Source organism: Bombina bombina, chromosome 2 (genome assembly GCF_027579735.1).
Source record: "Bombina bombina isolate aBomBom1 chromosome 2, aBomBom1.pri, whole genome shotgun sequence".
In the NCBI taxonomy this organism is placed as follows: Eukaryota; Metazoa; Chordata; class Amphibia; order Anura; family Bombinatoridae; genus Bombina; species Bombina bombina.
Genome location: NC_069500.1, coordinates 78,851,124 through 78,865,301, shown reverse-complemented (window position 1 = coordinate 78,865,301; position 14,178 = coordinate 78,851,124). Strand labels below are relative to the sequence as shown.

At 39.3% G+C, this 14,178-nt stretch overlaps 1 protein-coding gene across 3 annotated transcripts in view; it reads right to left on the bottom strand.

Moving 5' to 3' along the window:
* Positions 1 to 3,045: 3,045 nt before the first annotated feature.
* C2H18orf54 (chromosome 2 C18orf54 homolog) overlaps positions 3,046 to 14,178 on the bottom strand; it is a 49,061-nt gene continuing 37,928 nt past the window's right edge. For all 3 annotated transcript variants that reach the window (XM_053701122.1, XM_053701123.1, XM_053701121.1), the window contains exons 6-8: positions 5,501 to 5,632; positions 5,263 to 5,336; positions 3,046 to 3,297 (exon numbers count right to left, since the gene is read on the bottom strand). In XM_053701122.1, coding sequence (XP_053557097.1) covers positions 3,207 to 3,297; positions 5,263 to 5,336; positions 5,501 to 5,632 — 297 coding nt within the window. In that variant the 3' untranslated portion in view covers positions 3,046 to 3,206. The remainder of the gene's footprint in view (positions 3,298 to 5,262; positions 5,337 to 5,500; positions 5,633 to 14,178) is intronic.

Genomic DNA, 14,178 nt, shown 5'->3' with positions numbered 1-14,178 from the left:
CCTATAGGCGCGGTCCTAATCTAAACACTTTAATCAGACTGTAGAACCTCTCTATTTGCATTTTCTTTATTGGAGGATTACGGGAGTGGGCGTGCACACTGACTTAGAATTCTATCTGAGCCGGAGTGTAGATTCCAATAGGAGAGGTCCTGACCTAACCATTTCAATTAGACTGATTAACCCGCACTGTTCCTCCAGTGCCACTGCCTTGCCTACAATACATTATTTGACAGGACACAAGCCACGGTATAAGACTGCTTAACCCGCACTGTTCCCCCAGTGCCACTGCCTTGCCTACATTATTTGACAGCGAACAGTGCAGGTTAAGAAGTCTTATATCGTTGCTTGTGTCCTGTCAAATAATATATTGTAGGCAAGGCAGTGGCACTGGGGGAACAGTGCGGGTTAAGCAGTCTGATTGAAGTGGTTAGGTCAGGACCGCTCTCCTATGGGAATCTACACTCCGGCTCAGATAGAATTCTAAGTCAGTGTGCACGCCCACTCCCGCAATCCTCCAATGAAGAAAATGCAAATAGTGGTTAGGTCAGGATGAGTTGAAGTGGTTAGGTCAGGACCGCTCCTATGGTGTTTTTTTTTTTTTTGTTAGGTGACCACATCACTTGGAAAAAAAATTGAGGTAGCCCTTGCCTTACAAAAGTCTGCCCACCCCTGCTATACACTGATGAGTTACTATACCCTGATGAGTAAATATACACTATACCCTGATGAGTTACTATACCCTGAGTTACTATACACTGATGAGTTACTATACAGTATACCCTGATGAGTAACTATACACTATACCCTGAGTTACTATACACTATACCCTGAGGAGTTACTATACCCTGATGAGTTACTATACCCTGATGAGTTACTATACACTATACACTGATGAGTTACTATACAGTATACCCTGATGAGTAACTATACACTATACCCTGAGTTACTATACACTATACCCTGATGAGTTACTATACACTATACCCTGATGAGTTACTATACCCTGATGAGTTACTATACACTATACCCTGATGAGTTACTATACACTATACCCTGATGAGTCACTATACATTATTCCCTGATGAGTTACTATACCCTGATGAGTTACTATACACTATACCCTGATGAGTTACTATACATTATACCCTGATGAGTTACTATACCCTGATGAGTTACTATACATTATACCCTGATGAGTTACTATACACTATTTCCTGATGAGCTACTATACCCTGATGAGCTACTATACATTATACCCTGATGAGTTACTATACACTATTTCCTGATGAGTTACTATACACTATATCCTGATGAGTTACTATACCCGGAGTTACTATACACTATACCTTAATGAGTTACTATACCCTGATGAGTTACTATACACTATACCCCGATGCGTTACTATACACTATATCCTGATAAGTTACCATACACTATACCCTGATAAGTTACCATACACTATACCCTGATGAGTTACAATACCCTGATGAGTTCTAATACCCTGATGGGTACAATGCTCTGTATAAATATGATGAGTATGCATACGCTGATGAGTTACTATACCCTGATGAGTTACTATACACTATACCCTGATGAGTTACTATACATTATACCCTGATGAGTTACTATATACTATACCCTGATGAGTTACTATACATTATACCCTGATGAGTTACTATGACCTGATGAGTTACGATACCCTGATGGGTACAATGCTCTGTATAAATATGATGAGTATGCATACGCAGATGAGTTACTATACCCTGATGAGTTACTATACACTATTCCCTGATGAGTTACTATACACTATACCCTGATGAGTTACTATGACCTGATGAGTTAATATACCCTATACCCTGATGGGTACAATGCTCTGTATAAATCTGATGAGTATGCATATGCTGATGAATATGCTGTACTGTATAATGATGTATCTATACACTGAGTACACTGCTCTGTAAAAATATGAGTATGCATACGCTGATGAATATGCTGTGCTGTATAATAATGGAATATCTATATACTAATAGTAAACACAAGTTGCACTTTATAATATACACTATGCTGCACACTATAATGGTGAATATCTACACACAGATAATGACCACATAGGCACACACCTATGTATAGATTGGCTGTTATGGGCACCCCACCTTCACTGGTACCACTAGAATTGCTGCACCAATGGTAGTTCTGCCCCTGTATCATTGGGAAAACATTAAAGGGGAGAACATTTTACAGTAAACTACACCTTCACATCTGGAATTGAGAGAAGACATTGTGGACAAAAAGGCTGATTTTGCTTATACATCACTGATTGCTATATACCATGTGATATAATCACATGACCGGACAATGCCTAAACTACAGAAGAAGGAGCTCTGTATGAGACACCGCTGTTTAGAAGAACTGGCGTATATCACACAGATAGATATTAACTAAAAGGACAAAGTAACTTTATTTCAGTTTTAGAAACCATTTTTGTGGATGCTCTGCAGTATGTACTCTATACGTGGAAGATTCTAACACTGTAAGACAGATTTGGGCTTTCTTAAATTAAAATGGAAGTATACATTTTAAGCCAAAATTTGGATACATCATTTTTATCTAACTTTAGGCTTGGGCATTTTATTTCTATAATGTAGAAGACGTCCCACATTTTTTTTTTTTGGGGGGGGGGTTTCCTTTGTGTAAGTAAACATTAACTTACTGATATATATTTTGAGTGTTCTTACTACATTTTAGGTAAATTTTTTTAGAAAACTTTGTGGTAATAAAAAAAAAAATATCTGATATACTGGACATATTGTGGCTTGGTTTTACTTTTAGTATTTTGTAGGTGGCTTTACACAGCTGAGAGAAGAAATCATACAAAGGGTAGCAGATTTAGGCTCAAGGTTGCGGAGAAGGGGAGAGAGAGAAAAAGAGAGAACGAAAGAGAGAAAGAGAAAAAAAAAAAAGGCAAATAATAAAAGAAACCAGGACATGGCAATGAAGAACAATAAAAACCAAACCAAAGCTGAAAACAAATTCTCTGTGAGTCAATTTATGTCAATGTTCTTTGCCTTTATGTATTTAAGGTTAACAAAATAATATTTAGTACTTGTATAAAAATATAACCAAGTGAAAGAGAATTCGATAACACAAAAATTACAATATACAATTTTAATAAATTACAATGTTTAATATCCACATATAAAAGTGTTTTATACTTCTTGTTTCTTTTCTTTATCCAGCTCTGGTTTAATGCTGCTGTCCCCCACGAGCTCTTTAAGCCTTGATAAATGAAGTAAAGCCCTTAAAAAATAATAATAATAATAATAATAATAATAGTTTAGAGAACGCTATAAAACAAAGCAACATAAAATAAAAAAAAAAAATTAGAAAATGTCATTGTTGTTGTAACTGATTATGATTATTATATGGGATGTCATTAAAGGGACATGAAACCCAAAATCTTTCTTTCATGATTCAGATATGTTTCCCAACCGCGGTCCTCAAGTACCCCCAACAGGTCTGGTTTTCAAGCCGAGACACTGCGAAATGCGCGTCAGGCGCTATCAGAGACCAGTTAATGCCTATATCAGATTCCACATATTAGTTACGTATAGACTACCTTGGTAGCTACCTGATATTGACTTATTGTGTTTTGGCATCAGGCGTTTAGTCTCAGAGCTGCACTTACCGCTCCAGTACAGCACTTTATAGGTAACATGTAGTGAGGTTAATCCTCTTGTATAGATTATAATCCTTTTGTGCAGTCCGTGAGCCCTTTCTGGTTTGTGCGGTCCTAAGGGTTGCCATTGCCTTCACTTGATCCTTAATTTTGTAATCTGGTATAACTGGTTCTCATCTTTATGTGTTTAATTTTTAATGTAAGTTTTATGTACACCTACAGGGTCAGTTCACATGTTTTATCTAATTCAATAATAAATGTTAAGTTTTAATATAAAATTCCCCCTCTTTTGGTGGTCTTTCCTACCTCATTTATGTATTAATCAGTACGTGTGAATGCTCCATTACTGTCCACTTTCCCTTTTCTCTTTTTGAACTATTCACATTTAGACAGTGAGCACCCCCCCCCCCAGCACACTAATTTTGCTATGAGGATTGTGATACCTTTCTGATTTGCCAAGGTTTATTCTATTATTGATAACACTGGCAACTAACCTATTTTTGTCTATGGGGTACTAATGGATATATTTCCCTGTAATCTATATTATTCTAATACTGGTTTTCAATCAAGCTGAACCAGTGCACAGGTGAAATAATCAGCTAATCAGTAACCATGGTTACTAACCTGCTCTCGTCCATCAGCCGATTATGTCACCTGTGCTCTAGTTCAGCTATAATGAAAACCAGGACTGTTGGGGGTACTTGAGGACAGCGGTTGGGAAACATTGAGAATACAATTTAAAAAAAAAAAAAGTTTCCAGTTGCATTGTTTTCATGTTTGTTGAAGAGATATCTAGATATGTAGTGCTACCGTCTAGTGCTCTTGCTAATGTATAATGTTGATGCAAAAATGCTGCCATATAGTACTGAAGAAATGTGCACTCTCATGAGTTTACCTTCCTGCTTTTCAACAAAGGATAACAAGAAAATAAAAGAACATTTGATAATAGAAGTAAATTGGAAGGTTGACTAAAATTGTGTGTTTTATCTGAACCATGAAAGAAAAATATATTCAAAAATTGGAGAAAAACTTATTTTAAAAGCTCATATATATCAACATATAATATAAATTGGTGCCGACCCTTAAACCAATAGGCAACCATGAAAGAAAACGATTGGGATTAATGTCCCTTATGATTTTCATTGCACATTTACTAAGCTTCAGTGGCTATTGAATTCACTTGCTCCAACCTCCTGCTTTCTATGTAGGAAGAAAAATAAGTCTGTGCATTGATTCCCAGGCCCCTTAAACTAGTGAGGCTCACGTTAGCCACGGTTTATCAAATAGACAGAAATCTGCTCACTTTAAATGTTCATCTTCTCAATCATAAGCCTCTTTCAGGAATTATAATTAATGTAAAATTAATTTCAGTCTTTAAAAGGACATAAAACCCAAACTGAATTTCACATAAAAGAGCTAGATTTGTAAGTTATGGGAGAGTTGGAATAAGTGTTTTTTTAGAAATCTGTGCATTTAACTCCTATACGGTATAACCATAGCAGCTCATCACTGCTGCCATTACTTATGTCTGATAAGATAGTTATTTTGGTTACTTAAAGAAAAAAAGAAGAATTCTGAACACTTACTTTTGTAGAGATCTATTAACAGGAGACATTTCTTGATCAAAATCCAACAAATGAGAATCAGCTTCTTTAGAAATCTTAAAAACACAAAGGTTCAAATATATATTATAGAGTGAAACCAATCCAATATTCTTGAATACTGATAAAAAAAAACATTTCCAAAATGGGGATAAAACTTTGCATTGCCACGAAATTTTGCGACATCGTGCCTCTCGAGTCACTCCTCAGATGATCAACTTACTTTTTCAAAGTCATCCACCTGGGCTGTGGTTTTGCACTGATTTAAGGTTTGTTGAAATGTTTGCAGGTTGAACAGCATGTGCTTCAGAGCTTCAACAGAACCATGGTGGTTTCCTCCAGAGAACGTACTTGTCTGAAAAAAATCATGTGACATTGGTAAAGAGACTAACAGACATTCTTACACTATACAATAGTTCCTTCGTATGTAAACACTTTTGTGCAAGGAGACCTTTATAAAAGCTGCTAACTGCTCTATCGTCTCTTTAACCCCTTGAGTGCTAACCGCGGCTCTGAGCCGTCGCATAGTTTCCCACTCTGGTGCTAATGACGGCTCAGAGCCGTTGCTAACACTCTCCCTGTGATATACCTTTAAGGTATATCCCCGCCCAGGTACTTGTTCCTCCCTATTTATAGGAGATCAGTGGCACCCAATCCTTGCCTGAAAATTGAAGCACATTTGTGTGGAAGTAACAGTCCTCATAGTTATCTACTTATTCCAGACCTGGGATTATATTTCTCCTAACCTCTCTCTACCTTAACATCTATCCCTCAACTACGCTTAACTTACTTTGTATTCTAATGTAGTAACTTTAAGGTTACTCGTAACATCTTCTCAGCTCCGGTTCTGTTACCATCCACACCGTATCCAGGAGCCGGCGGATCTACTTCTCAGCGTTCCGGAAGTCGCACTCACACCGCAACCTCGGACCGGACCGGTCCTGCTGTTACTTTCTCCCCGCATTAACGCAACTTCCAGCAGATATTCAGCAAAGGTAAACTTTACTCCATTTATTGTTACCTGTTCACACGGATATATCTTCCTCTATGGACTGTCTATTATACCTATTGAGGGTAACCAACAAACAACCTAATATCTGTAAGAGGATTGTTGCGATATGAAAGGACTTGTAAATATTTTATGTGTGTAAGTGTGAGTGCGTGAAAACGTCTGAAGACTTAAAGTGACAATATTCAAAGTTAACCCTAGCTGATTGCATCAAGTTAACTCTTAAGTGATTCTGAGACTTGCTGCATACAAATATACTCAAGTCCTATTGTTATAAGCTTATGATTTGATCAACTTACAAACCTATTGATCATAATAAGTTAAGCATCCATTCAGTAACTGTCTCACTATTGTCTTATCAGGTAATGGTAAATATTCTTTATCTGGTTAGACATATACAGAGCAACATTCCCTATAAAATACACTACAAAGTATTCCTGTCCCAGACAGGACATCACACTCCCACCTTGAGGGAGATCTGGGGGGTTCCACCCGCTCCTACCCCAGCGATCGTGCCTGTAGAGTGACAGGCATCGCCGGGGCTTCCCGTTTTGCGTGGTGACATCACGCGCAATAACGTGATGACTTCACCGCACAACTTTATTTATACTTAACAATGTTAAGTATAGGAGGAGGGGGCATGCTGCTTAGAAGCCTGTATCTCAGGCATCTAAGCAGCTACAGACCCCCAAGATCCACCATTGGAAAGGTAATCACCTTTCCAAAAGTTTAAAAAAAAATTGTTCAAAATATAAAAAAACATTAAAAAATCTTAGCACCCAGGTGGGAAAGTGCTTAGCACTCAAAGGCTTAAAAGAGCATGCTTTAAAAACACTAAGGGCTAGATTACAAGTGGAGCACTAATTTATCGCGTGCCCATAAACAGGCAAATTCACCCATTCACGGGCGTGATAAATAACCAGCCATTACGAGTGGCTGGTTATTGCTACCTCGAGCTCGCGGTAGCAGTTAGCGCTCCGAAAATTAACCAGAAATCAGATTTCTGGTTCATTTTCTAAATGACTTCCAATTGCCCCAAAATTTCAGTTAAAGTTAGTTTAAAAGAATAAAGAGAGTAGCATCTTTATTTTTTAATAAAGTAACTGCATGAAGCAGTTATAAAGGTTTAAAGTTGGCGGGTGTGGGGTGTTAAAAAAAAACCTTTACATTGCGGCCTATATGAGTTAATATGTATGTGTGTGTATATATATATTGCAAGTGTTGGTTAACTGCATTTTTTTAATGTTTATAATATAGTGCAGTGGTTGAAATTTGCATTGCAAATTAGCAGCATACAAAATATAAGTTAAATGTCTCTTGAATAAATTTGTTTCCTTTTCTCTTGGTCTAACATAGAAATGTAGTAATAAAAAAAACATAAATTATGCCTACCTGATAATTTTCTTTTCTTCTGATGGAAAGAGTCCACAGCTGCATTCATTACTTTTGGGAAATAAGAACCTGGCCACCAGGAGGAGGCAAAGACACCCCAGCCAAAGGCTTAAATACTCCTCCCACTTCCCTCATCCCCCAGTCATTCTGCCGAGGAACAAGGAACAGTAGAAGAAATAGGGTGAAAGGTGCCAGAAGAATAAAATAAGGACGCCCCACATAAAATTACGGGTGGGGAGCTGTGGACTCTTTCCATCAGAAGAAAAGAAAATTATCAGGTAAGCATAATTTATGTTTTTTTTATTAAAAGCCCAGCGAGTGCTGTCTTCTATTATCTTTATCTCTACCTGCATTCAGCACCCTAACAACTGAACACCTGTTTGTGCGAGTGCACCAGCCTCTGTGAATATCTATAGGAATAGATATACAGGTATAGGTATATACAGTATAGAAATATGTATTTACAATAAAAAGTACATTATCCTGTAAGTGAACATTGGAATGTGAAATATGTACAGTAAATATTCAATAAAACACAAATACTTAAATACATATGTACACACATCTATGTGTGTGTGTGTGTATCACAGAAGAGTCCCTCAGTGAAAACCCCATCGAGTCAGTGCGCCTATCAGGCACGGAAATAAAAACCTTGCCCTTGCAACCGTCCCTCTGTGAAGCCGGAACCGCCACCGACAAGGGACAACAGGCGGCTGACCCCAGGGAACCACAGCTACCGGTTACAACCCACAGCGGGATCCAAAAGAAGGAGCCGAGAACAACTCCTCAACTACCGGAAGATCAGGATAAGTCCCCTGTGTCCTAAAAAGGTTAAACTAAACCATCATGCAGGAACAGAAATCCCTTGTCCAAGAGACCGATAGACCTCCCAGGGAACATCTGGACGAAGCCGGATAACAAGAGCAAGAGCTCTGCAAGTCCCAATTCAAAGGGAAGAGACCTCCTCACAAAAGACAAATGCTCTAAAAGTAGCAAGGACTCTCAAGGACGTACAAAAACACTAGATAATTATTCAACCAAGCGACATGAACACGAATGTGCTTGACCAGCGCGGCTAATCCCCTACCAGGGATCAAGCGCCACCTCGTAAAACTACCTGAAGGAGGGGAGGCTGAACACACCTCCCGGAGATCTAAACTGTAACCCATCAGGTTACCACGATGCCGAGCACCTTCAGAGTATAGCAGGCTGATCTAGCCTTCCAGCTAGTCACGAACTTCAGAAACAAGAAGACAGTGAGGACAAGCTACCAACAGAACACTGCAGGACTCTATACCCCTCAGGATAAACCATAGGGGAAAAATACATGGTTATGGAAGCCACATAAGCAGCAATCCCTAAACCACATGAGAAAGGTCATTAGGACCTATAGATCGCCAGACTACACTGTCAGATGTCCTTAAGAGGAACAAAATAACCCCCGAAGGGAAACAGATCCCCAAAGGTGACCCATCCCCAAGGAGAAACAGAGATAGTCCTAAAGGTCGTAAAACCAGTGACCCCCAATGGAACAAGTCCTAAAAGGAAAAATTCCCGAGCCTCCAAAAGGCTAAAACCTACCCTGACGGGCGGACAGAAAAGCGCTAGGGCCTCTATCCTTCGCACCACGTGGAAGGAATACTCCAACTCCCCAAAAAGCGGGAACAACAGAGAGAGACGCAGCATTTTCGCTGACCGGTCCCCCGAAAAAAAGTTATAAAAAAACGAAACACTACCAAGAACCACTCAGACCCAAGAGTCCTGGTAAATGCTTCACTAGAAGCAAAATAACAAACATTATTGTGAGAAATCAGCGCCCCTACCAAACCAGCTAGGCCACGTGTCTGAAAAAGTTGCGTGACAGCAGAACTGAATCCAAGCAGGGCCGGTCCGCAACAGGGTTACCACTGACAAGCCGTCTATTCTACTCTCAGAGAGAGGCAGAAAATATGTAACAGATTAATGTGGAACCAACGTGTTCCTAACAACTTCAATAGAAGCAAAACCACGAGCATCGATCCCAGAAAAAAAAACTTCCCACAGGAACTATTAAAAGGAAAACCAAAAATCATCCTACCGGACAAAATTAAAACAACCGGCAACCCGAAGGTTAACGCCCCCAAAAAACAGAAGGCCCGCAGGACCCGCCTAACGGAAACCTGTTCTACAAAAACTGGGAAGGATCTCGATAACAAGACGTAGAGGAGATTATACCATCTCCCCCCCCCCTCATGTCCAATAAGGCTGTGTCAATGGAAGAAAAAGCTACCAAGTCCCATAACCCATAAGGTTAGGGTCCCCCAGTAACCCAAAAACGTTTCTGAGAAAGACACTGAGGTGAGCCCGTCTGTAACGAAAAGCACAGCACTCTGGAAAGGTTACTCCCTCAGGGAGCTGCATATGTCCTCCCAGGGCCGAGAGACCTGGGCTAATTGGGCACGAACACAATCGTGAACAAACATCCAGACTCTGCAGTCGAGCCAGCATCAAAAGGAAGTAGAAACGAAAACGCGCCACCACCTCCGGTGGGGGGACAGACTCCCATCCCAGGAGGGAAAGACATAACTTGGGTTACCCGCATATGTAGTATTAGAGCTGTAGGGAACTCGCCTCCCGGAGGATAGGGCCCCCCCAAAGCGGAAGGCTCAGCAGTCTCTTGAATACCCGAGTTTGAGGAACAAGGAGCTCTAGAACAGCCTGAGGAACATAACTGATGAACCTGTGTCCAAGGGTCCGATTCACACTCATCACAGGACGAGGAGTCTGACCCAGAAAGTTAACCCGATTCAACATCAGTATCCTCCATAGTTGGATACTTAAAGTTGACTATAAAACCAAAATAAAAACAGCACCAGACACCCCCAAACAACAGGGGCATTAACCACCTCCTGATAACCAGTTCGCAGGAATGCGGAAATGGAAGACACGGACGTAAAACGCTGGTCACCAGGTGAACCGTACAGTCCAAAAAACAAAAGCGTGCCCAGCCGTAGGGCCGTATCACTTTGAAAGCCTATATGTTCCAAGCCAAGAGCCAGAAAAAATACTACATGCTCTATCTGAATCATAAAAGTTTATTTTGGCCTAGACTGTCCCTTTAATTACAGTGAGTAATGTACCATTGAGACTATAATTGGCCTTTGGGTTTTTGGATCCTATATGCATAATTTTGCTCTTGGTAATATTACATTTCAGATCCCATTTATTTGACCAGTCCTCTAGTTTATCAATATCACAGTTCATTTGATCAACTCCTCCTGGAACATCTACCCTGTTACAAATTTTTGTATCATCAGCAAACAAGCAAACCTTCCCCATAAGCCCACTTCCAATATCACTTATGAACATGTTAAACAAAACAGGCCCACGAACTGACCCTTGGGGAACACCACTAGTAACTGATGCCTCATTTGAATGTACTCCATTAATTGAAACCCTCTGTCGTCTATCTTTAAGCCAGCATTCTACCCACTTAACAATCTTAGCATCTATTCCAAGGCAATACATTTTGTGAATAAGTTTGTTGTGTGGGACGGTGTCAAATGCTTTGCTAAAGTCTAGATATGCAACATCTACGGCTCCTCCCTGGTCTATTATTTTAGTTACATAGTCAAAGATATCAATTAGATTAGTCAGGCATGATCTTCCAGCAGTGAAACGATGCTGTCCTTTGTCTTCTAAGTTGTTTGTCTGAATGAAAGATACAAGTCTTTCCTTTAAAAGGCCATAATACCCAAATGTTTAAACACTTGAAAGTGATGCAGCATAGCTGTAAAAAGCTGACTAGAATATATCACCTGAACATCTCTATGTAAAAAAGAAAGATATTTTACCTCAGTAGCCACCTCCCATTGTAAAGGATTTGTAAGCAGAATTTTAGTGTGTCTGTCCTGGGACAGCTGAAAGGATGAGCCTCGTGAACTCTCATATTATTTCACCAATCAGGTAAAGGAAGCTTACTATGAAATCTCATGAGAGTTAAGTCAAATCTCATGAGATCACAGTAAGAGTTCATGACCTCAGCACTGCTGATGCCGATTGGCTGCTGTTCATTTCTTCATTTTTTTTTTTACCTGCAGGTGGGAGCAGGTGAAGTATAACTTTTTACACAGAACTAACTCTGCTGAGCTGAGGAAATTGTGAGGTAAAATATCTTCCTTTTTTATATAGAGATGCTCAGGTGATATTTTCCTGTCAGCTTTTTACAGTTATACTGCATCAGTTTCAAGTGATTTAGCATATGAGTATTATGTCCCTTTAAAAGAGTTTCCATTAATTTCCCTGCAATTGAGGTCAAACTGACTGGCCTATAGTTAGCAGCATCTTCCCTACTACCCTTTTTATGAAGAGGGACTACATTGGCAATTTTCCAGTCTTTTGGAACAACTCCTGTTAGAAGTGACTGATTAAATAAATCAGCTAATGGAGTAGCTATTACAGATCGAATTTCTCTTAGAACCCTTGGATGAATATTATCTGGACCCACAGACTTGGGTGACTTACCCCCTTCGCTGCGCTAGGTTTTCATGCCATCTACGACGGCATGAGAACGAGGCTCCCATTGGATCCTATGGAAGCATGCTATCATGAGCGCAATGCTTCCGTGCAATGCGAACGCGAGGCTGCGTTCTCATTGCACCTAACTCACATTTGCTTGAGCTGGTATTACAAAGTGGAGAGTAAATATGGCCCTTGCAAATGCGATATTCTGTGCTTTACTTGTAACCTGGCCCTAAATAAATTATATATTCAAATGCAGTCATTAGCCTGAGAATAATATGCAAATGAAATTAAGAAAACCTACTAGATTACGAGTTTTGCGGTATGAGTGAAAAAGCATTGTTATGGCTCTTTTTCACTGTTCCAATCAGCCAATAGAATGCGAGCTCAATCCTATTGGCTGATTGGATCAGTCAATAGGATTTTTTCACCTTGAATTCCGATTGGCTGATAGAATTCTATCAGCCAATCGGAATTGAAGGGACGCCATCTTGGATGACGTCCCTCAAAGGAACCTTCAGTCTTCATTAGCCGTCATCAGAAGAGGATGCTCCGCGTCGGATGTCTTGAAGATGGAGCCGCTCCGCGCCGGATGAAGATAGAAGATGCCCTCTGGATGAAGACTTCTGCCGGCTTGGATGAAGACTTCTGCCGCTTCGTTGAGGATGGATGTCCGGTCTTCAAAAACTGTAAGTGGATCTTCGGGGGTTAGTGCTAGGTTTTTTAAAGGGTTTATTGGGTGGGTTTTATTTTTAGGTTAGGGTTTGGGCAGAAAAAGAGCTAAATGCCCCTTTAAAAGGCAATGCCCATACAAATGCCCTTTTCAGGGCAATGAGGAGCTTAGGTTTTTTTAGATAGGATTTTATTTGGGGGGTTGGTTGTGTGGGTGGTTGGTTTTACTGTTGGGGGGTTGGTTGTATTATTTTTTTACAGGTAAAAGAGCTGATTTCTTTGGGGCAATGCCCCGCAAAAGGCCCTTTTAAGGTCCATTGGTAGTTTATTGTAGGCTAGGGTTTTTTTTTATTTTGGGGGGGCTTTTTTATTTTGATATGGCTATTAGATTATGTTTAATTAGTTTAAATATTTCATCATTTCTTTTTTATTTTGTGTAATTTAGTGTTTGTTTTTTTGTAATTTAGTTAATTGTATTTAATTAATGTAATTTATTTAATTGTAGTGTAAGGATAGGTGTTAGTGTAAGACAGGTTAGGTTTTATTTTACAGGTAAATTTGTGTTCATTTTAGCTAGGTAGTTAGTAAATAGTAAATAACTATTTACTAACTAGTCTACCTAGTTAAAATAAATACAAACTTGCCTGTGAAATAAAAATAAAACCTAAGATAGCTACAATGTAACTATTAGTTATATTGTAGCTAGCTTAGGGTTTATTTTATAGGTAAGTATTTTTTAGGTATTATTTAGTTAATGATAGTAATTTTTATTTAGATTTATTTTAATTATATTAAAAGTTAGTGGGTGTTAGGGTCAGGGTTACACTTAGGGTTAGGTTTAGGGGTTTATAACTTTAGTATAGTGGCAGCTACGTTGGGGCGGCAGGGGGTTAATAAATGTAGGTAGGTGGCGGCGATGTTAGGGGCGGCAGATTTGGGGTTAATAAGTGTAGGTAGGTGGCGGCAGATTAGGGGTTAATAAGTGTAGGTAGGCGGCAGCGATGTCGGGGGTGTCAGATTAGGGGTTAATAAGTGTAATTAGGGATACACCAAAATTTCGGCCGCAGAAACGCTTCGGCCGAAAATGGCATTTTTGGTTATTTTGGTTTTCGTTTTTTTTGCCTGTTATTTTCTGTAAAATTATTGTGTAGCATATTTCAAATTTGATGCTAGCCTAGAGCTGCTGTTTGAGTTAATTTCTTGACTTACTGTTTCTCATATAATAGTTTTCTAGGACTATACTTTATTTGGATAATTGGTAAAAAAAATACTGTTAAATCTGATTATGTTACACAGAACTAAATACAGAACAATACAGTATATTGATA